Source organism: Thermobia domestica, chromosome 16 (genome assembly GCF_964235325.1).
Source record: "Thermobia domestica chromosome 16, izTheDome1.hap1.1, whole genome shotgun sequence".
NCBI lineage: Eukaryota > Metazoa > Arthropoda > Insecta > Zygentoma > Lepismatidae > Thermobia > Thermobia domestica.
This window is the reverse complement of record NC_137469.1, coordinates 41593564-41618325: the sequence shown is the minus strand read 5'-3', so window position 1 is coordinate 41618325 and position 24762 is coordinate 41593564. Positions and strand designations below refer to the sequence as shown.

Below are 24762 nucleotides of genomic sequence, written 5' to 3'. Positions count from 1 at the left end.
ATATATATATATATATATATATATATATATATATATCTGGTATTCTAAAAATTGCGCCATATATATATACGATATGAAGGTACGTGAATACGTGAAACCGAACTGCACAATCAAACGAAGTATATCTTTGTAATGCAAAAAACTATACACATATCTACGTATACTGTACATTCCAAGGAGTTCCAAGCTTTTGCAAATAATTTTCTCTTCTGAGATTGACACATCATCCTCAATCTTTCTTCGTTCTTGTGCTTGTTTATGTTCGTGACTGAATCCATCGTTGTCAGCTGTTACTTTGCGAAAATTGTGAGAATTTTCATATCTTTAAGTAGTCTTCATATGTACTATCTTTTTTCTGTCAATATGAACGGTGTTTATCTTTCCAAAATTAACAGGACCATCATACACTTTTCTCGGCGCAAGGAGATTATGCTCATACTCATTTTCAATCGACGAAAACTTACTTTCGGAGAAGCCCTATCAGGAGTACTATTAGCATAAGGAAATATTAGAAAATGATTATATACCATTTAATGTATTTTGAATTATTCCACAAAATAGATACATAGAAGTCATGTAACGTATAAACTTTTGAGGTTCCTTCTAGGAAACCTTTAAATTTCTAGACAAAATACCTTTCTATTTCATAACACAACATCGCACTTGACTTTAATCTTTCCCAGCTTTTGTGTTATAAGTGGATCAAAAATAAGCCAGATCTTTTATGGTTTTGTTTCAGAGAACTTCTTTGCACTATTTTTGAATTATCCCTAACAAGTCCTGGAAACATTTCCTCTCATGATGTCGAAATAATTTTCAGAAATTTTGTGGACTAGAAACCGGTGTCCATGTTTTCCAGTAGAATTTCCATAACGTAGATCAGTTGATAAGAGTTTCTGCATAAAAACTTTTAAAAGTAACAATATTTCAAAAGAGATGTCATAAGAAGCCAGTTAGTCCATCTAACAAATGTGTAAAACTAAGTAAAACGCAAAAAGCAAGAGCTGCTAAACCATAAAACATGAGTTTAATAGAAACTCACGGTACTGAAGTTCATTTCTGTTGGAAACAATTGGTACTTCCAACAGGTTACATTGATTTTAAACAGTACCTGTGATAATGACTATAGGGAAGAAGCGCCAAATGATCAGCATTTGATACTCTATGCGTAATTTTTTCACAAATACTAGTTGCTGATTAGTTAGTACAGAGGACACAAGGTTCACGAATTTCTCATTTGCATTCCCACATACTTAGTAGTGCTTTCAGTTGTGGCTATTAACATTTTGAATGATAATACTAGGCTATGTCGCACTTCAGAAAAATTCTCTAGCAACACAAAAATGTCTTCAGATTGATTTCTTGTACCCGTATCTGAACAGGAACCATCTAAGAAAAATTCAAGTCTGAGTACTCCAATTGTTTTATAGAAGAGGATAAACATTCAAAGTAGTACCTTCCTCATCTAAAATTTACCTGTGCCAACAACTACAAACAGACAAGATAAGAGTAGAGCACAATGATTTATTAATTTTAATGTACTTAAAGCAAGTATTATATATATATAGTATAGACCAACCTGAGTGCATAAATGTTTCTTTTCGGAGTTACAGGCTGCCAAAAGCATGAACTTTAAAGGTCCATAGCTCCAAAACTATGGGACCTACCGCAGTCGGGCTAAGACTTCACTTAGGAAGTAGTATGTGCTCTATAAAAATATCCATATTTCAGAACCCTGCAGTACTTTCGCAACAATTTTTTTATAGAAGTAGTTCGAGAGTACTTCAAATTATATGCCCATACCTGAACTCCCTCTATAAAAATTCTTGCGTGAGTACCGCAGGTGGATTTTTGGATAGGGTACATATTCCTAGACTTGATCCAACTACGATAGGTCCCACAGTTTTGGAGCTTTGGATCTTTAAAGTTAATTTTTTCATGTTTTCAGTAGCTTGTAACTCCGAAAGGAAGCATTTGTGCACCCAGGTTGGTCTATACTTTTTGTATTATCTTGGTGTCAGGAATCACCTCCCAAACGTTGTCGGTGTTGTTTTGAAACACCTTGTATACATATATTTCCTACTGTGTTGACACAATTTTTACTGTGTTGATACAATTATCATGTAAAGAGCTTATTGAAAAATGATTGGGTAAGTGTTTGTTCCTAAGTATCAATGCTAGAATGAAGCATCCGAAATACTGAAGTAAAAACTGACATAGGAATACCATAAGGTGAGTAAATATATATAAGGAAGGAAAGACTGAGAAAACACCAATGACATTCTGCTGCATACAAGTTTGCGTTGTGTATCGACAGAATTACCTTATCATTGCTAGAAACTCCCAATTCGGATTTCCTGGGTCCAAATTCATTAACGCTTCCTTCTCTTCTTTGAGTTCTGCCTGTCGCTGGCGTCTTTCCTCTCGGTTCTTCTTCAATCGCTCCACCTCTTTCACAACATTACTTCTCCTCCTACCTACTTCGGAGAATAGAACCCACATAGGTTGGTTTCATGAAAAAGAAGGTAGTCCAATTTAGTTCCATTAAATGCTGAGACACACAAACATAATAATAAACAATTCACATAAACTCATACGAAGCAAGAAGAATTTAAGGTTATGAAAATTAATTTTAAAATACCTCATGTACTTAAGACTATAAATTACGAAACTAATTAAAAATTATAATGAAAACTATTGTATTCTGGAATTAAACAAATCATTACTAGTCCAATCTGTAACTAAGCTAGGAATGCTCACATGTATTTGCCCTGGAAATGAGTTGTATTTCTCTGAAAGCAAAACAGGAAATTAATTCTTTCTTGTGAAAAGATCGCAGTATCAGTTTCTTGCTTAAGGTAAATTAAGATATTTTAATCTTGCAATAATGACTTTTACGATGACTACAGGAAAAAAGTAGAATGAATTTAAAACTAACTATTCTATTAGGTCTTGTTTCCATATCGTCGAACTAAAAAGAAAACACACACTGAGCAAGGCTATGTGATCGTATTGTAAAGATCCCCAACTTTCAGTACGAGCACATGTTATTCATGCAACACGTGCTATTGCTTACAATCGTCAATACAGCAGACGATACACACAAAACCAGGAAGACACGAAGCCAGCACTACGGGAACTGAGGAGGAACGAGCCACACAGAAATGGACCCGGAGAGGACAGAAGTATCAGCTGATCACTGCTCCTGAGGTCACTCTGGACGAAGGAGTACTACCTTACCTAAAATCCCTAGAGACTGCCATGAGCTAAAAATGTTACTGAAGTTCTGTATCCTGAAGTCGCTGCAAGACGTCCTGGAAGCTGCTATGAGCTAAAGGATTCCCGTACAAAGTATTTCCTTCTCACTTGTTATAAGGCAGATTTTAAGATATTCACTTTATGAATACAAAGACTATTTTTATAAAATAAATTAGGCGGTGAAGGGCTAAAATCCCGAACTGTTATTGACTCTATTCACAGACATTACATGGTGGAAGCGCCGGGTATCGATCCCCTGTCACTATGTGAGAAAAAAAGGCAATATATATATATATATATATATATATATATATATTATATCACAAGTAGCTGTTTTTTTTTCTTCATGAGCGTCTGTCAGCATTTTTGGCACTCACCTCGCACACAACCCGTGATAACCAAGCTTGTCAGTTACAATTGGAAATTCTTTGGTGGGTTCAGTTATTGTAAACCGGGGATTAGATTGCATTTTCTCGTTAATGCGTTCCACCAGATTGTCCTTTGAACAGTAAGCTTTTCGCTACACTCATAATCATGAACACTTGAACATTCTTCCCGAAACACACTGCACCATTGCTTGACCTTCCTTTTACTCACTACTATCGATTCATAAACGGAACACAACTCTCGATGGATGTCAGATTTCACTTCACATTCGGCGGGATATTGTATTATGATAGCCATTTCCCCTTACTGCTACTCGCACGTATCCATCTCTACTCAGACGATTCTTTTCTCCGATGCAAGCACAATACTTGCGCATGCTCCTGCGCTGTTCAAATTTATCAGTGATGCAACCTTCCGTGTAAAAAAATATCGGGCTTTCAACATGCGCCTCGTACATATCTACCAATTTTGTGATTAGCAAAAATTAAAAACTAATCCCTTTATTTCTATCAACAATTTTCTGCTTATAGATATATTTTGTCCAGTTTCTTATAACATACATGACTTGGTACTATATTTTTACAATTAGCTATGCTAATTAATATACAGGATGTCCCTAAGTCCCCTGACATAGGGTAACTTATTGTCAGAATTACAACAAAATGTAAAAGGGAAAACCGTCTCCAAATATGATGTTTTCACTGTAAAGTGGAGGATTTTTTTAAATCGGACGAGCCGTTTGGATTGTACACTCTTTATGCGCCCAATGTTAAATGAAAATGCAACGTTGCCATTTACCTGGACCCACAATAGAAGTGAATGAAGTTACTTTCTTTTACACTAACATGTCGATGGCCAGCCCCATTTCAAACAGTAACTTCATTCACTTACGTTGTGGGTTCAGGTAAATGCCAACGTTGCATTTTCATTTAACACTGAGCGCATAAAAGTGTACAGCCCAAAAGGCTCGTCCGATTTAAAAAAAAAATCCTTTACTTTAGATTTAAATATTTTGAGACTGTTTACCCCTTCTTACATATTCTTGTAATTATGATAATAACAATTACCCTATATAAGGGACTTTTGAGACACCTTGTATATAATGTTTAAACACACCTAGGTTGTCCACAGATTTGCAATGTTTGTGCATCAGCTAAGTTTTATTAGGAACAAAGTAAACTAAGTTACAGTAGCAACGGACTACATGCCGAAGTAAATACATGAACGCCACTTTTATTATAATCAATTCAAAACTAGTCCCAATATTTTTTTCTCTGACTCGAGTTATATTTTCTCCAAGGAAGTAGTAATAATCATACATTTGGCAAGCGGATGTAAAATGATCAGTTAGCATTAGCAGGTGTCAAGTTCAAATTTCGCGAACAACACCCTTGCGAGAAGACTTCCAGCTGTGATATGGGTGTCACCCATATCACCAGGTTAATGTTAGGATGGTAGTTTAAATACCAGTACTGGCTTATTTCCTTCCGAAATTTATACCATATTTCATGTTTAATTTCTGTGTTGATGTTTAGTGACCTTTTTCCAGCACTGAGGCTATATTAGACGTGGTTCCAGTTTTAAAAAATAAAATCTGTAAGTTTTACGTCCCACGAATATCCCGGCTAAACTAAAGGAGACTGTGATGGTGAGAAATGAATGGAATGATGAAAGTGGAAGGAAACGGGAAAACCCCGAGAAAACCCGTGCACAGTATTTGTTCACCATAAAGTTCACTTGCCACGAGCTGGGATCGACTCAAGGACCTCATGTACCAGAGGTGAACGTTCTACAACTGAGCCACAGTGGCCCTCCTACAGTTTGAAGTGGAATCCGCACCACTAACTCGTTCAATACGCTCCTCCACCCAGGAATCTAGCTCGACACCCTGTGTACCAAACGTGCGCGCACTACCCACTAGATCGGCAGGATGAGGGTGGAGTAATTCGTGTTTCATGTTTGCAGTATAACTTGATGCCTTGGCTGGTCTATTTAGAAAATTGATAAATCCTGACGTTAATCCCTTCAGTTTTAATCCTTCTAGTTATTGTACAAAACTACATTTGAATTTTAGAAAAACCCTGTTTTATTAATTTTTAAATGAAAGAAATTAACCACATTACCTTGGTTGGTAGCAGTTTGTGATTGCTGTGGTTGAGGTGTTGGAGACGGGGGAATATTTTCTAATCCTCGAGATACTGATGAAGCTAAAGCTTGGTCCCCGTGGCCATTCTGAGAAGGAACATTCTGGGCTGGCCTAATATAACTCTGTCGAGTCATCCTCAATGAACCTAAGTGAAAATAAAAAAACAAAATTATCAAGTTATACTTACAACACCATATTTAAAAATATGAAATGCCGTTCGAAACCAACGAAATTATTTGTTTTCTGCACGAACAGAGCAAGAGATATATGCAGAAAGTTATCTTACAACAGTAAGCAATGCACACCAGCAATTTTGATATTTTCTATTAGCATCATATGTAAATACAAACAATATTAATAGATTTACATTAGTATGTTTAAATTTCTGTTGTCCGTCATGGCTATTACATGAAATTCGGCACAGAACACCCAAGTTTTATCATCGTGATTATAATAACCTCAGGACAAGAGAGTAAACACCAGGAAATGTATATTTGATGTAAGTAGCTGCAATATCCGATAGTGGACCTTTTATCGATTTAGTATTTTTTGTTGATAACATTTGCAGGGGGAAAAAATCTATGCATGCTGTAAACACTTCTAGAAGTATGCATTTCTAGTACTTTATTCAAATTATCAATTGATTAAAATGGAATATTTGTATATTGAGTAATCAGTAACTATTTAAAACTCAATATTCTGCACAACCCTCAACTACGACAGTAAAGGAACAAAAGCTTTCTTCAAACATTTTAAAATGCATTTTCATATGCCATTTTGAAATATATATTTTAATACTGACATAATGCAGCGATATCTTATTTATATCTTGAGTTAAGAGTGCGTCACAGTATTTTGTAGTTACATATGGTTTCATATGAATAGTCATATGAAACCATAAATGAAGTACCATATCATAATATAGCATAATAGTGTCTTGCCTAGATTATATATGTTGGAGGTACTATTTATTGTTAGTACTCATCTTTCTCCCAATAAACTACCATCATAAAGTAGCGGCTTATTCCAGGATAAGCTACCATTTATCTTAAGCTTACTGCAAATGCGTCAAATTTTGCCATTAACCATTCTCTTGAAGGTAGATGTGGTCTGTACGGTTCAGTCTTTACTAACAAATCATTCGCACTGCAAGAATATTTTATAAGGCATTTTTAAAGATACCTTATTAAAGTTATCAGTGTATTCTAATATGTGTAACTGATTAATTATCCTACACAAACGCAAATCTACAAAATTTTCCGCAATGACAGTTTTCTAGACATGACAGAGTTCTAGATCACTATAATATGTATTCCAACTACCTCTCTCCATATATAGCAAATTTATTTTGAAGATGGAAAACAATTCAACTTAAAACTCCTAGATACGGCGTCACAAATTAACTAAAAATTATTTAAAAACAAACAGTAATTAACACAATACTTCTAAGTCCGAACTAGTGCTCTTAAAATTCGGAAGATTTCAATAGCATTAGTCCGAATTATACAAGGTGGCCCAAAAGTAGATATACAGACCAGCATCGATCAAGTATGACATTTTAATTTATTAAGATACTACATTTACTTGCTTTGGTTAGTTCCGAGCTTAAGATATGTGAAAATAAATTAAGAATAGATAAGGAAGAAACTAAGTCAATACTTGTATGGATAACAATAAGTAAATTATATAAAATATCACGACCGATCAGTACGAGACTGTATAGCTACTTTTGGGCCACTCTGTATTGTAACAAATAATTTAATTCTCATTATAATCCGTGCTTTTCAACTTCGGAAACTCAGATTTTTAAGCAAGAATTTTTACAGAGCTTTACTAACTATAATAGTACAATATTAATATGCAAACAACAAAGCTTCAAACCTTTAGCTGAATCTTGTTTCATATAGATTAAGTATTATTGTTTCTTAAACAAAACATTGAAGTATCACAAATCTTAGTACACAACAAGGCATCGGTTCAACACCCTCGTAACACAAACTGACACAAATACCAACACGACAAATCAAAACAGTCTCATCGATTTCGTAGGGGGACACGGAAGAACATACGCGTGGTCATCGTTGCTTAGTTACAGGTCACGTGCTGTAACAACGAGAATTTCCGTACCTGCGTGCGTGCAGGTCTCCACTTGAAATTCATAATAAAAATGTCCAATACAAACGATTACTTTCGAGATTTATTTTGTCTTGAAAACAAACAATGATTATGCAATTCACACTACACATGTTACTAAGAACATACGCATGCGTAAACCACGGATTAGAAGGATGAATTGAGGACCTCAGTGCAAGAAGGGGACAGCTCCAATTTTACATTTGGCTCAGGATCGCAAAAAACCTTCGTTAAAAATAAATTTATTGTCCTTTCGCCTTCAAACTTTTGGAAGAAAGGTTTTACCCTATAATAACATGTCTTTACAAAAAAAAAAAAAAAAAAAAAAAAAAAAAAAAAAAAAAAAAAAAAAATGGAGGCCAGAGTAAAGTAAGTTTATTTTTAAGAATGTTTATTTCCAATCCTGAAACAAATGTAAAACTGGAGCTGTCCCCTCCTTACATCGAGGTCTCCAACTTCTATAGAACAGATAAACAAGGGGTTTTGAATCTATTTAAAAACTATCGTTATTCAATTTTCTTCTTTCTTTTAGTGATGTCAGCGCCTCCAACCACCCGTGAGCACGTCTATGAACTGGAGTGAACCCACTTCGAACTATGACTTACTTTAGCAAATCAGTGCAGTGAAATATGTCCAAAACAATTTACACATGTCAAAAATTTATAGGAAGAGAACATAGTACTAATTTTCATCTAGGTTTAATCATATACTAGCAATATCAGGGTTCATACAAAAATGTTGAACTCAATTTCCCTGAATTTTCCAGATATTTAACTTGCAATTTCCAGGTCTAGTGGAAGAAACTAACATTAAGAGAACACAAATGGCCACCCTTTTCCCCAATGAACGATTGCAATTAAATATTGAGTCACAAGAAAATAAATAATTAAAATAAATAAAATTTAAGTTGAAAAAATATTAAGTAGAGAAGCCTATTAAGGAAATTAAAAAGCAAATACTTTTGTTCCATACTTGAATACATTCAAATGTACAAAAATATTGAACTCAATTTCCCTGATATTTCCATTTTTTTAAAAATTAGATATGATCGATTTCCCTGTATTATCCAGGATTTTTTTCTTCCAAAATCAAATTTCCCTTAGATTTCCAGGTTTTCCAGGTAATGTATGAATCCTGAATATGTATTCAATCAGAACGGGATCTTGTCAAATGAATTAATGAATATATGAGAGAGAGAGAGAGAGAGAGAGAGAGAGAGAAAGAGAGAGAGAAACATCAATTACGTTCTCTCTTTAGTGTTTTGATGTAATGTTAAAACTTATCCTCTGCCGCCCCTCATTCCTCTTGTTACTATCTCGCCAACAACGTCTGTGATAATGAAATTGCGAGAAAATTATCCACGATCTATTGACATCTATTTACAACAGCTAATCGAGAAGGAATCACCTCTTGCTGTTTCTCATTTGATCTTGTGATGTTTTGTTAGGATATATTTAGTTGTAACTAACTAGTTCTCACCAAGCCTTTACCTCGCTCCCTGCATGCAGCGACAACTACTCAGCCTGACTGAATTAGAAATTAGCGTGACTGACAGACTGAGGCGCCTTGCGAGAACTATTTAAATATTTTAAGAATATTTAAATATTTTCGCCTACTGTTTAAGAACACGCAATAGTTTGATTAGTGTTACTCACAGATATTTTTGTGTTGTAAATAGGAGTGACTCAGCGATAAAGTTTAGAAGATCTTTGTCTCAGAAAGTAATGGTATCTTGTTATATATATATATATATATATATATATATATATATATATATATATATATATATATATATATATATATATATAAATTTCGAAGAGGAACAATATGACGTCACAGTATTCAGCTAGGTATGGTTGGTCTCAAACTATAAAACAACGAAGCATCATTACAATCATCACAGGTATTCTGTCATTATTGGCAGGTCAGTGCTGGAACTGAGAAGCTTCCATGCTCCACGATCTTCCGCTAACATCTTCGTCTTCACGTACGATTTCTGTTTTGATATCGTCTATTAATTGTAGTCTTCTTCGCCCTTTCCCTCTCTTTCCTGTCACCATACACTCTAGCACGTCAAGCTGTTTGTGTTTCACTGCACTGTATTTATACTATTTCAGTGTTCTGTATTTGTGATATACTTGACAATCGTCGTATGATGTAAGTGCTACATCGCTATGAAGTTATATTTTCATAATTAGCTTTCATCTTTGTTATTTTGAAAATCGTAAAGAAAGAAAAAAACACCTGCGAACCCACATATCCCGACCTATCTGTAACATGTTTGTTATGAGAAATAAAAAGCAGTCGTTTAATGTCGCACATCAGTTCTGAACACTAACAAAACTGCAATGTACAAATGAATGGTGGAATAGAAATTACGAAGAAAAAATCCTACTTCGCAAACCACTTTCACACACGCAAACTTCAATCATATTCAAAGCCTTTCGGTGGACTGGCTACTGGCACCCACTCTTTCAATAAATGTACAATTCTAGTTATACACTAGGATTAAGAGGGGCGCTAGTTCGACCCAGGTCATGTGTCTATGATAGACAATGTTGTCCCCGTGGGCTATCTCGCGATTCTCCAGTTTCTTCCCACACTGCTATTCCACCAATTAGTTCATAATTGTTCACTTTTATTTTTTCGTAAGCAGCAGCAATATTCAAAATATCTAAATTAAATTCAATTAATAAATCGTTAAATTTTACACAAAGAGGAATCAAATTCTCCATACACTCTTTGATTATTTTGTTTTTCATTGTACAGAGATTAATTTTACTTTTCAGAAGTGTCCTTTCAACAACACTACTCTCTCAACAATGAAAGAAACAAAATACTAGAAAAGTGCACGGTTTTTCTCTAATTAATGATTAAACTCTTCTTCGGACAAAGTCTGAATATCTAGCTCTTTGTATTTCTGTGTATTTTATTGATCTACAAAATACGTTGTAGAGATTGAGGAATTAAGAGCCCCTTCCGATCACATATTACAGAACAGATACAGAAATGTTTGACGATAATTTAAAATAGAGCAATAGTTATTTCTTTAAAATACTTACAGTAGTTAATTTTACAAAACATTGTAATATGATTGAACTATTTTCAGTTAGAGCTACAATTGATGTACGTTCTCATGCACGTTTCCCCTCCCCATAACCTGGAAAGTATTCCCGGAAGTTCCCTAACGATTTTGAGTTTGGTGCAATGATAAAACTACCGTTTGTTTTCATTCGTCACGCAACGCGGTACTGACCTATCCACTGTCGGTTGTATCACATTCATCTGACCTGTGAATCATCGATAAGCACGCTGCGGAAGTGTTTTTGATTTTACAGAAATTATGTACATTTATTTGCACAATAATTTTAAGTACTTTCTGCAAATTTGATTTTACGATACATACGATATCTAGGCATCACTAGGGACCATTATATTTCTTTCCACCGCTTTTTACTTTGTACATGTGATAATTTTGGACCTGATAATTACATCAAACTGCGCCCTTGGATTTTTGGCTCTAAGAAACGCTGGAAAGTTTCCTTACCTAGCATTTTGTAAACTGACTTGCTTTCTACGTTTAAGACTTCCAAACTATGCTATACATAAGCATTCTTAAGTCTTATATAGGAAGCCTATGTCCGTGCGTCCATCTGTCAACAAGCATTATACTACAATACGGTAATAGATAACGTTATTCGGTTTTCGATATCGATTCAGCGTGGGTCCGCGGTGACTCAGGGGTAGAGCGTTTACCTCTGGTGTATGGGGTCCCTGGTTCGATCCCAGCACCGTGTGCGTGGGTTTCCTTGGGGTCCTCCCGTTTCCTCCCACTTTCTTCATGCCACCATTTCATTCATTCTTATCAACGTCTCCTTTAGCCTAACCGGCATAATTGTGGAACGTAAAACTGAAAGATTTCATTTTTTTTTTTCGATTAAGCGTTCCAAAAATAGGTTCCATCTGCGCCTTTTAATTTCTCCACGGAAACTAGATGATAAAAAGTGGGACCCAAGTCACACCGACTGCTCTCATAAGATATGCCGTCACAAGCGATCGAACTCGGGACCACGCGAGTTAGCTATTTGACAATGAATTGCTCACGAATTATTATAAAAGGGCACAAAAAAAACTCGAAAAAAATTGTTTGACACTAATGAAAACAATTAGTGCGTTGTTTTGCAAAATACGAAACTGCCTTACGGATTTCAGTAAATACTCTCCTACTAATTAAAACACTTATAATATTCAATTTAGATATTTATAATGTAACTATTGACTACACTACTTACTGATATGTTCATTACGCCGTTCAAACGCACTAACTTTGGGCGAAAGTTGAGGAACGCAACAGATACCCTGCATGATCCGCATGGCATACGTCTTCTCAACCACTGTGCGTAAAGTTGTCTGACTCGAATCGATCTGTCGTTCACTGACCCCAGGTGGAGAAAAAAAAAAGTATAGGAAGAATAAACAGGGGGTTGCATTATTCCGTATTGGTTCCATTAAAGATGAAACTTATAGATTCTGCGCATTCATCTTCGTCACGAAATCCCGGAAATAGGAGCAAACTAAGTTATAAACAATTCCCCCCCCCCCTCACGCATGTTTGATGTATTCTTATTTGTTAATGCATTCTGGTTATTAATTTATTGACTTTCTCATATTGACCGATAGTTCTTTATTAAATTATTATAATATAAACACGCTCAGGCCATACAAAAAAGGAGGAGTAGGAAAACTTGCTATCATTTCGCTGACTAATAGTACCATACAGGGTGCACTCAATTTATTGACCAATTTTATATAGCGACATTCACCAATAATGCAGGGAGAAAAGTATAATACATACCATTTTATTTTAATGAACTCCAAGCATTCAATATGCGCCCCACATATTACCCCTACAAATGTTCAGTCGGTGCGTTCACTATTGCCAAATCTTCTGCAACATGTCTCGAATAACATTGTGAACAACGGTTTTGATGATTTTTCGTACTTTCGGCTGTGTCAGTGCACATTGTCCATTACGAACAAGATGGTGAGCTCCTTCGTGGTTAAGCGGTTAGCATACGCGCCTTTGGCGTGGGAGACCCGGGTTCGATTCCCAGCGGGAGCTCATGTGGTTTGGATTTCACGTTAATCAGTAGGTCTACGTCTCATATAGCCTCGCTGCTGAAAGAGACGTTAAACTCAAAATCAACTCAACTCAACGAACAAGATGGATCTGCTACCAAAGAAGGAATCACGTGGGAATGTCAAGTGTTAAAAAGTGCATGAAACTATTACTCAGTGTCCCAGAAAGTGAATTCACATCAGAATCTACAATAAGGAAATGATAATTGATATAAAGACTCACGCCTGATGATCCAACAAAGTACCTGGCATTCTACTAACTTGTTAAGTATGAAGATGGAAGTATATCAGAACGGGTTACCCTACATCAGGGACGTACGCAGGAATTTATTTCAGGAGGGATTCAAAGCTTTTCGGGGGGTCCAAACATAATTTCAGGCTAAATTACATTAAAAATTGCTCTTAAAATTAGAATAAATTTACAAAAAAGTCCGGATTTGGGGGTCCGGACCCCCAGGACCCACCCCCTGCGTATTCACTGCCCTACATGATCATTTCCTTGATAAACAGATGCATTCTTCTTCGTAAAGAACTAGTTTTTTTTTTTATCCCACTTCACTTCCACAGATACCACCAGAATCACAAAACCGAATCAAAACCGCTTTCCACATCACCACTCAACAAATACTGCAGTTGGGCAAGAATAGAAGTACTGTACGAACAAGGACATTTATAGGGTAACAGTAATACGTAGGACACAAGTTGAATGCCTTTCTGTCATCAAAAATTAATGAACATACATTGCAATCTTCACTCTTTCACTGGTATGTAATTTATTTCTATCTGTCCAATACTGAAAAACAAAATCGGCATTATTTGGATATTACAGTATTTTGTGCTCTTAGTTTCAATTTATTTTTTACATGCAATGTCCTTCCATGAAATAGCTTATAATATAATTCATTAACAGTATGTGTATCATTACACACGACACAACATAAAAACAACACATTACATACGACACAACAATGAAAATACAATGCTTACCTTTATTAGATCCAACCACAGGGATAGACGGTCTTGTCACGTACTGTAAAAAATAAACAGAACAACCTTTAAAATATTGAAAAATTCTCAGTAAACTACTTGCACGATTTCCAATTTCACTGAGGACAAACCACCAACCTTGGAGGAAAGAAAAAGATGCATAATTTTTAAAATAGGTGAAGCTTAAACTTACTTCAAATCTGTAGTACGACCTAAGAAATGATTTATGAAAGTTGAAACTATTAGTATTTAGGGACTAAGCTTCATAGATCCACGTTAGTCGGAGTATTTCAAATAAAATTTCAACACTTAACGTAAAGTCCATTTTCATGTGTGAACTTTCTTACCTTTTGTTTCAAATACTACAAAGCTAAAACATACAGGATCCATACTTTAGAATGTATATTTTTGATCCAATTTTTCAGTATGTTCCTGCAGTCAAGCAAAAAACTTCTATCAATAACTTGGAAGAATGGTTAAAATTAGCTTTTGGAAACTAAGAATGTTTATCCAAAAGGTTCCGAGACTGGAGCTTATAATCTAGAATAGTGATTCCCAAAATTTTTGACTGACTACACTTGACTGAACGGCCGCAACATTACGACACATCGATTTGCTTTTTAATTAGTAATAAGATTAGGAATTACATTTCTGGGCTGTCGACATCTAGGTCATTTAGCCCGTCACGTAGATGAGGGGTGAACTATCCGGGGAAAGGGAAGGAAGAAAGGAAGCGACCTGGGACTTGTGTGTTAGGTACCATCCCGGCATTTGCCTGGTGTGAATAAGGAAAACCCAGGAAATACCTCACTCAAAATGGCTAGCCTGAAAAAGTTGTTACACTTTTTCGACCGAGTGTTCCCACCGGGAATAGAACCCGGAACCGCTCGCATCAAGAGCGAGAGCTTACTTAATAATAATCTTATCTTATATAAAAATTAGTGTGTGTCTGGTATACAATTCCATACCATTCACCTGACATAGTTCAAAGTAATTTTATCGAAGAGACCACAGCCTGGAAGAGACCGTAAACTATATAGAACTTTCTGGTTCGTATCCTAAGGGGAAGGAGGAGGCTACAAAGGGAAAGAAGTTTAAAATTTATACATAAAATAGAATATCTAACGAATTCCTCATCTTCGAAAGACGAAACTCGGCATGTGAACTCATTTCTGGAAATTAGTAGACACATATTTACAATTTCGAAAAAAAATATGTAGTACACACTTAGGAGGGTGGAAGAAAAAATAATCCAAAAGAACGATATTAATAACGAGTGTGATATTGTTTTAAATGTACATGTCCCAACTCAAGAAAGGATGACGATATAAAAGACAGTTTTTACGAAGAAGTGGAACGGATATTTGACTAACTCCTGCGATACCATATGAAAATTCTATTAGGGGATTTCAATGCGATGGTAGGACGAGAGGATATTTTCAAACCGATTATAGGGAACGAAAGTCTGCATAAGGAAAGTAATGACAACGGTGTTAGACTCGTGAACTTTGTAACATGCAAAAACCTAATCGTGAAGGGTACAAAATTCCCACATCGCTACGTTCATAAATACACTTTGACATCACCAGACGGAAAAACACGATCAAATTGATCACGTTTTAGTAGATAGAAGAAGGCAATCTAGCATAATTTATATCCGGTCGTTTAGTGGGGCTGATTGTGTCACTGATCATTACCTGGTAGCAGCGATAATACGAGAGAGAGATATTATCATTGAATAAAGATAATATTCATTGTCCGAGATTCAATTTAAAGAAATTAGAATAGAGCCAGGTGAGAGAGGAATACCAGATTGAAGTTTCGATTAGATTCTTGGCTTTAGAAGATTCGGAGTGCACTAGTGTTGAGGATACCTGGATTGAAATTAGAGATAGTATTGAAAGTTCAGCAAAAGGAAAATTGGGACACGCGGAAATATGTAGGAACAAACCATGGTGATAGCCTCAATGATATTTAAGCCCAAGATTAGTCAAGAACGTGTATGCCAACTGGCCCAGGAATTGACAGGTACAACGCCACTGGCGTTGTTAATTTTACTCAGTTCCATATTTCCAAATATTCTGTATAAACACTGTTCTTCCCGTCCGAAGCTGGGCACTTCTGCTAGTATAAATTATAACAATGTAAGACTAAGTTTCCATTTTAGAAGTGAGTATAGTTTCCCAGATCATCAGCGAACGTCCAGCCAAACACTGGTTCCCGACATTTTGTCAAGGCGACGAAATCACTGAAGATAAAGAAGAGTCGTGAAAGTCCGTCTGCAATTGAGAGTCGTTATTGACGCGAGCCCAATCAAAATAACTCGAGAGGCTACAGAAGTTCACGTTGACCATTAAACAGTTTGCACCAAAAAAACCTCGATAAATGGTTGTCTGACGTCTTGAACGAAAACAAAACCCTTCAAGGATACAAAAACTGATCTGGGTTTCTTCAAAACAGAAATAATAAATTTCTTGATCACATTGTGGTATGCGTCGAGATATGGATCCTACAAGTCAACCGACTGCATTTCACGCATGGGCTGAACAGCGATAAAGTACCAAAGCACTTCTCCAAATCGAAGCTGGATCAACAGGCAGTACGGTAATGATTACTGTTTGGTAATCTGTTCGTAGAGTCACTACAACTCCCAGATATTCCTGTGCACATGACACTGATTTCACATGCTGTTAAGAAGCCAGATCTTTTAAAGAAGTTCCTTTTTCTTCTGTAAGAATGATAACTGACCCACTCGAAGTTTATTGAAGATAACATAGCAAGCTTATTTTATCGTATATTCTAGTTTTTCATAATTATTAGAATCTGAAAAAGCATATTTTACAAATACAATATTTGTTTGACGAATATTGCTGTTAAAACTAATGATAAAGGAGAGGACTTCGCTTAGTAGTCAAAATGACAATCTGGGACCTTCAAGATTACTAAGTAAATATAATAATTTCTACTCGAGTTCTACTAAAATAATTGTTGCATATATTTACGTATTGGACTTTAAGGGGGAATGCATAAGCCATAAAGTAAATTTCAAATTCAAAAGTACATAAACGTATTTTGTTCACGATGGTAAAGTTGCATGCTTCTCCGTTTCAAATGCCCAAGATAAAATTATACTGTCTTAGGAGTCTTAATACAAATTTGGCATGCAATATAAACATGCTATTAGGCGGTTACATTTCGTAACATTTAAGCTATCAATACATGAAACAGTTACAAGCGATTCTAACTTTAGCGAAGCACAAAAAAGCTTAGCGAATACTACGTTCCACGGGGCATACAGTACATATATCTACTGAGTTTTAAATCATGTGTTAAAAGTACTAGTGCTCGAGGAAAAATGAAGTTTTAATAATCAGCTAAAATATTGGATTTATATGTACGTTAACAAGTTCACCCTTATGTCACCGTGGAGGTTAATTTGCAGTGCTTTCCTTTGTGTAACTCACTCTATATTGAAATTATTTAAATTAATGTGAGATTCAGGATGCCCCAATGCCATATTTCACGCTAATACATACAATGATATAAACGAAAAATGCAATAGGGGAAAACTGCTATCTATTTCTTTCTTTGGAACCGAATTTTGCAAAATCTTGTTCTATCTATAGTCTCATATCAGAGGAAAACGTTGTAGATAAATTCAAATCTCCAGACTCAACTGTTTCGGAAATAAACGTGAATGCAGCATTATCATCATCATCCGATTTTCTCCAGTGATCACCTTTCAAAGTACTTATCAAACTTAACATTGCTCGACTTCGGTGAATGGATCGAGACCACTACATTGTGCGTCTACAGCTCTGTAAGAACTTTCCTCCGTATGAGGAAAAGCTGGCAGACCTAAATAGATTTCTTGCAACAGGATCTATCTTTTTCGTTAAAATCGTTATGTCCATTTAACCCTGCAAATACATAGTTATTTTTTGGTACACGAACAACACACTGGGTTCTGGCACACCCTGGAGTATTTAGCTAATTTTATTTAAGATCTGAAAGTAATTAACATAATTGTGTTACAGATATATTTTAATGTAGGAAGATAGGTAAGTCGGTAGTTTTTTCTAGAGCTGTTATGTGAATTTCTGGCGTACAGAATCGCAAAGTAGGCTTACAATTGGTGTTCGATTCGAAACAAACCCAACTGTACGGCTGAAGACATATGTAATCAGACATTCGTATAATTACTTCTGAGTCATAATTAGAATGACAAAAAATATTTTACTCAGTATGTCATTGTTAGTAGTCAGCAACTCTCACCAATCACTAGCTATACCTTGACAATAGTTTACATTTTATTGAGTGTATGTTAATAAAGTGAAATATACCGAGTGCAACATTACATAACATATTTGACAATATTTAGCACATACAGAAATTATGAATGTCTTCGGAAGCTGAATTTACATTAAGTTTCGTTCATAATTTTGGTAAAATTAATTCACAGTGTAAATTTAAACATGCGGCAATCATGTGTGCAGCACGTGTGAAGGAAGTTTGGTTTGTATGGCGTGCTATTTTCTCAATACTGCATCCGGAAGTGGTAGTGGATTTCTACACAATTTCCGGTGAAGCCGTAATGGCTCAGTAGCGCAGGGTTCACCTTTGGTATGTATGGTTTCTGGTTTGATCCCAGCTCACGCCAAGTGGCTTTGTAGTGGAAATAACATGTGCGTGGGTTTTTCTCGGTTAAACGTTTCCTCTCACTTTCTACATTCCACCATTTCATTCATTCATTCATTATACATATTCCGTCTCTTTTAGCCTACACGGCATGATAGTGGGATTTCATTTTTCTACAATTTTCTATTTTAGTAGATATTAGAGACGGAATATACATACGAGGGAGTCCGAAAATAAGTTTCCCCAAGCGACTGTGGACAGACGTTGGGACGCAAGATTGACATTCAAGATCAGACGTACTTTTATTTTTCCACATAAATACTATGTGCACTGAAATTTGTCATACTGGTCTATAAGCTTCAAAAACCCTTCCAGGAAAAAGTTACAGCTCTGCGTCAAACAGCTTCTGTGACTTCAGCACTGCTTCCAAAGTGCCTGCCGCCGAAAATTTTCTTCAAAGCCGGAAACTTGTATCTGGGTGTTGCGCGTGTAACCACAGTCTCGTTTCCCCCATCACTGGTTGCTTTCCCGGAGAAAACGAGGGGGAAAACTTATCTTCAGACTCTCCCTCGTAGTAACTGATTGCAGAAAACGGTTTCTTGCTATCTATTACCGATTTAGCTCTATAGCAATTAGCGTAAATAAAGGGTTAAGAGAAAATTGTACATATTTTTAGATCGCTAAGTAGTTTCTTTTTAAAAAAACTCGCTTTCTTACTGTTTTTGCTTTGTGTAGGTCAATACTGAAACCGGAAGCTGTACTGGAATTTCTACCACTTCCAGATTTACTATCGAGTTAAGATGGAGCTTAAATATATTCTTGGGACGGTTAATCAATTGCAGAAGTGTAAATGGCTGATTCCTACCACTTTGGTTTAAATATCACTTATCTTTATCAATGAACTTTGGACCCTCTACATTCTGGCCAAAATTTACTTAACTTTTAAACTACCCAACCTCCGCTGATTGATTATTTTGTATGATCTTCACTGGTCTTTGCTTCCTACCACCCTATGAACAATCAGTCAAAAATTATATAACCTCGGTGCTATTAGTTTTCTATTGTGACATTATCTTAATTTATAAATAAATAAATGAATGCAGATACTGAAGACTACTCACAAATTCTTGTCTGGCGAGTAGCAAATAAATTCATTTTCAAATTTAGTACAATTAAATTTCTGATCAAAAGCAAATCCAGCGCCGATGATGTTCACTGAATATGTTAAGTTTACTGTTTATGTACGAAAAGAAATGAAATGAAATGAAGTTTTACGTCCCACGTTTATGATAGGCTAAAGGAGACGATGATGAGAAATGAATGAAATGGTTGAATGAAGAAAGTGGGAGGAAACGGGAGAATCCCGAGAAATCCACGCACATGTTTGTTCTCCACAAATTTCACTTGGCGCGAGCTGGGATCAAACCAAGGGCCCTATGCACCAGAGGTGAACGCTCTACCACTGAGCCACCGCGTGTATATGTAAGAGTTTTAAGTACATTCTTAAGAATGAGTTGCTTATACAAAACATTCATATATTCCGAGTTTTCTGTATGTTCAATAATGAAATCAACAGTTTCGGCGTAGCTCTGTAAGCTACCTTATTGAGTGTAAAATGCTCTAATCTTTCCCTCCTAATGCGTAAAGTCTTCAATGACATATGTTTTCGAAATAACTTGTGTGTAGGAATATATAAATATACAAACAATAGATCAGAAATTTTAAGAAGTAACTTCGTAATGTCCAAATAGACCTATGCATCCATATATTCATACGTATTATAAGTTTTAGATACTGAAACCAAGGACATCAACAGAACAATACATTCTCTCAGTGAACAACACTTTTAAATACCTCAACTTTCGTAGAGTTTTAATTTTAATGACATCGCATGATAGGTCATCACTTGGCTGTAACGCAAACTCATGTCTGCACTTTACAGTGTCTCTCGAAAACTGGCGATGTTAACGTTGAACTCAAAAACTAAAAAAAAGTTCTGAACTTTGAAGTTCGCAACAAGTTTTTATGAACATAAAAACATTATGGGTCTTATGCAGAGACATTCTGAGGAGTGATATTAGTGCCATACTAAAGAGTTCGACTAACATATGTTTCCTGCAGTAGTCAGGCCTTACTGAAAGACGCTAATCATACGTCAAAACGACTCTGCATAAGGTCCAATAACTTTTTCTCATTACTAAGTCAGTTGTTCATTTTTCTAAATTCTTATTTAAAATAACAACACAGGAAAATATGCATATGCACTTCTACTACACATTAAAATAGGTTTAACAACTAAAGCACATAAACGTTAAGTACGTCCCATGTATAGACATTTATGAGTTATGACTACAACGAAATTTAATCCTAAATATATATACAATTTATATATAATGAAGGTAAACTCTTCTTGTAACTTGCAGCTTCTTGTAATTCTTGCTACCTGAAATAAATTACAATAAAAAATGACACAAATTGAAATGAGGATGAATCAAAATATGAATCTTGATGGTTGCAATTAAAATCTTTAAAATTATTCTAACTGTTTCGAACATGAACCAGTTTCCTGTAGTTTAAAGATCAAATACTTACATTCTACATGATTGTAAGCTAAGAAAATTGCTTTTGTATGGTCCACTCCTTGAAAATCTCATTTTTATATTGTACATGGAACAAGTTAGGAATTTTGGCTTAAAGTAGTTGTAAAAAAAAAAAAAAAGTTTATATTTGTTATTTTCCGATTATAATTAAGAGTATATGACTTCCTAAAGAATGGTAACTGGAAAAGATTTAGGATTTAGATTTCTGGGCTTTCGGCATCTAAGGCAATGCTAGCCTGTCACGTTTGAGGGATAGCTGGCCTGGAAAAGCTTTTACAATTTTTGCAACCGTGCCCCTTACCGGTAATCGAACCCGGGACCGCTCGCATGGGAAAGATTTGAATGACAGATGAGAGATTGATGAATGAAAGATTTGCAATGACAACTTCAGCTTAGTTGCGTGTTCGGAGCTGATTTTTATAATGTAGACTTCAGTAGGCACTTTGAAAAGAACAAACACACGCACCAACCACCACGACATACAGAGTGGCTCAAAAGTAGGTATACAGACCAGCATCAATAATAAATCAAAATGTCATGCTTAAGATAATGAATTTATTTGCTTTGGTTAGTTCCGAGCTTAAGGTATACGTGAAAATAAATTAACATATAAGGAAGAAACCAAGCCAATACATGTATGGATAACAATAAGAAAATGATATAAAATGTTATGACCGATCAGTCCGGGACTGTATACCTACTTTTGGACCACTCTGTAGTAGTGTGCCAAGTTTGATACAATTGGTAAAACTTATTCCCAACGATCGAAAAGTCGATACTTAATGAACTGATACATTATGAAGTTTCGTTAGAATTAAAATCTTTATAGAATCAGTTCTACTGATGTTAGGAGCCAGTTATCAAGTCAAGGTAAACGTAACTACACAATGGCAAGTGAGAGAAGTTTGATTCATATTTTGCTCTGATCATTGTGTACCGTAAATTTCTTTCGCTCGCTCCTAACTGATCAATCTCACCCCTTTCCAGCCTCAGCTACATTCACTGCAGATAAAAGTCTGTAACCTCGTCGGATTTCACATTGTGCACCTACACTAGTACTTTCTAGATTTCTAGGGTGTCACTGCCAGCAACTGTGGAACAAATTGATCAATTTGAATGCATTCTTTCTACATCAAGGGAACAAGAACTATTGAATTATCTTAAACAACGATATTGACTAATGAATCTGTAGAAGCATCTTTTTTTTTTTTTTTTTTTCTGGACACTGTACAATACGATAAAGCAATGTTAGTTACAACTAAACCTGAATGCCATCATCAGTGCTAACCGATCATGCACCGATTCATGCTAATTTTCTGTCATTCCATTTAAGCAGTAACAGTATCGCAACCAGCCTTAATTTCTCTGAAGTTCAATTTGTTTCTAATTGGGTTGTACCTTGAATAATTACCAAACAGAAATATCAATCATCATTTTTTGATTCATCCTCTATTTCTATACATTATATTCGTATATACACTAAACTTACAACCACCATATTGTTTTTTCGTTGCTGACGACATATGTATTTACAATATTAAAACCTTTAGAAATGTAAGGTTCTGTACAAGTTTCGGGTAGGAATGTGAGAAAAGCACATGCATTTGACACATTTATATATATGAACATACATTTAAGGACAGAAGCCATTACCATGTGTGCTCTGACCGACACCAGCCCAACTACCAGCTGGGTGGAGTAGCGAAAATAAATAACAATGAACTTAGGATGTTCTCTAATTTATGAACTAGAATAAATTAGCAGCTAACATCTAGCAGCGCAAAGTACAGTAACTGAAATAATACCCTACATGCAAAAGACATAAAAACATGCCTAATATGGTTCTAGTTGCCGTTTTCTATTGTGCAGCTCCTGCTTGCCTCTAAAATAAATGAGCCCATGAGAACACCGAGAAGTAGCATGTGGAACTAAAATGGGGTTTATTACCGGTTTAGAGGATGATGCTCGAATTGGAAGTGTATCAGACGAAGCGTGGTTGTTCTGATTGTAGTCATCATCCACATCCTCAAGCTCTGCGGCCTCCACTTCATACTCATCCTGAAGTTCCTATACAACATGTGCTGGGTTAGTAATCAATTAACATATATCGTCTTGCTTTATTAGCTCGCTTTCCTCTGATATATACAGCCATCGGAGACATCTAGCCTCTTCCTCAGCAGTGGAATAGCATGATACACGCATTAAATATATTGTAATACAATAGTTACATCAATAAGTTAATATATTAAATTAGTAACTTTTTTCTTTTAATTTTTTATACCCAAAAAATATACGGTATACACCAAAGCATGTTTGAACTTCTGTTAATTTTTAATAAACACTAAACCTAGGTAAATTCAATGTTAAGTTAATCATTAAGTACTAGCTTACATTCAATGTGATCTTGAATTAACATTCAAAACGTGAACTGTGGAAAGTATGGTATTTGGAAAAGTATCTTAAAAATTACACTTTAAGAATGTAATAGAATGTATATGTAATTTATTACTTGAACTTTAATCAAACTACACTAAAAACGAAGTTTCTAGATATCTTGATGTATCAACTAGCTAGCGCATATCTTTCAACACCATGTACATGGGTTTTCTGTCTTCTCTTTTGCTTCCACTTTTTTTTTTTTTTTTTTTTTTTAAATTCTACTATTCCATTCACTATTGTTACCACCAACTTCCTTTAGCCTCGAGAAATGATACTGGGAAGTTAAACTATTATTTAAAAATAAAATAAATCTTTAGGACATAATTTGCAGTACAGTTCCTTGTGGGTCTAGGGAATTCTACTTACTACTATCACGAAAGCCACGGCTTAAGAAATTGCACAATCAGGGTGTCTACTAAAATTCCAAAATGAAATTTCGTGACTTTTTCGTGACCTTTTCTTCACCAAATCATAAAATTTCTTAACATTTTTAAGAGCAAATTTGGGTGCGAATTAGGCCGAATTTTCATCCATGCGATACAAACGTACTTTGCTTGCGATTTGGTAGCGCCTATAGCCGACCATAGACATTTTTGGTGGTGAATTTTGACGTTTTATAGAACGAAATTTTCTAATCTGTACTTACATTTGTAGTTTAAAAAAAAAAAAAAAATCGTGACCCAAAAGCTAAATTTCGTGACTTTCATGACCGATAGACACCCTGACAATGCAAAATTACACTATTTTAATGACTGTTACTCGGCGAGAATTGACATCTTACTCTGAAGGTACTTTTTTTTTTTTTTTTTTTTTTTTTGTCTACGGAAAAACGGTGACTTGTAGAACTTACTTCAAAAAATTAAGACAATTTTTTTATTATTATTATTATTTGAAGGGGTACTTACGCCACACCAACCCTACGCGGAAAGAGCTTTTACTTTCCAGAGAATAATAAGCTACGAGCTCCACAGTTTGGAATCCATTGTATAAACAGTTCAAAATATTTCCCTATAGTGTGGTTTGTAAAAATTACGC

General features: G+C 35.4%; 1 protein-coding gene across 2 annotated transcripts in view; it reads right to left on the bottom strand.

The window, feature by feature from the left end:
* Nucleotides 1-24762, bottom strand: part of Klp10A (kinesin-like protein 10A) — a 171946-nt gene that overhangs the window by 47293 nt on the left and 99891 nt on the right. Inside the window, exons 4-7 of one of the 2 annotated variants that reach the window (XM_081742367.1) lie at nt 23236-23355; nt 14051-14093; nt 5769-5936; nt 2324-2477 (exon numbers count right to left, since the gene is read on the bottom strand). In XM_081742367.1, the coding sequence (XP_081598493.1) occupies nt 2324-2477; nt 5769-5936; nt 14051-14093; nt 23236-23355 (485 nt within the window). The remainder of the gene's footprint in view (nt 1-2323; nt 2478-5768; nt 5937-14050; nt 14094-23235; nt 23356-24762) is intronic. The other variant, XM_081742368.1, reaches the window with a different exon arrangement.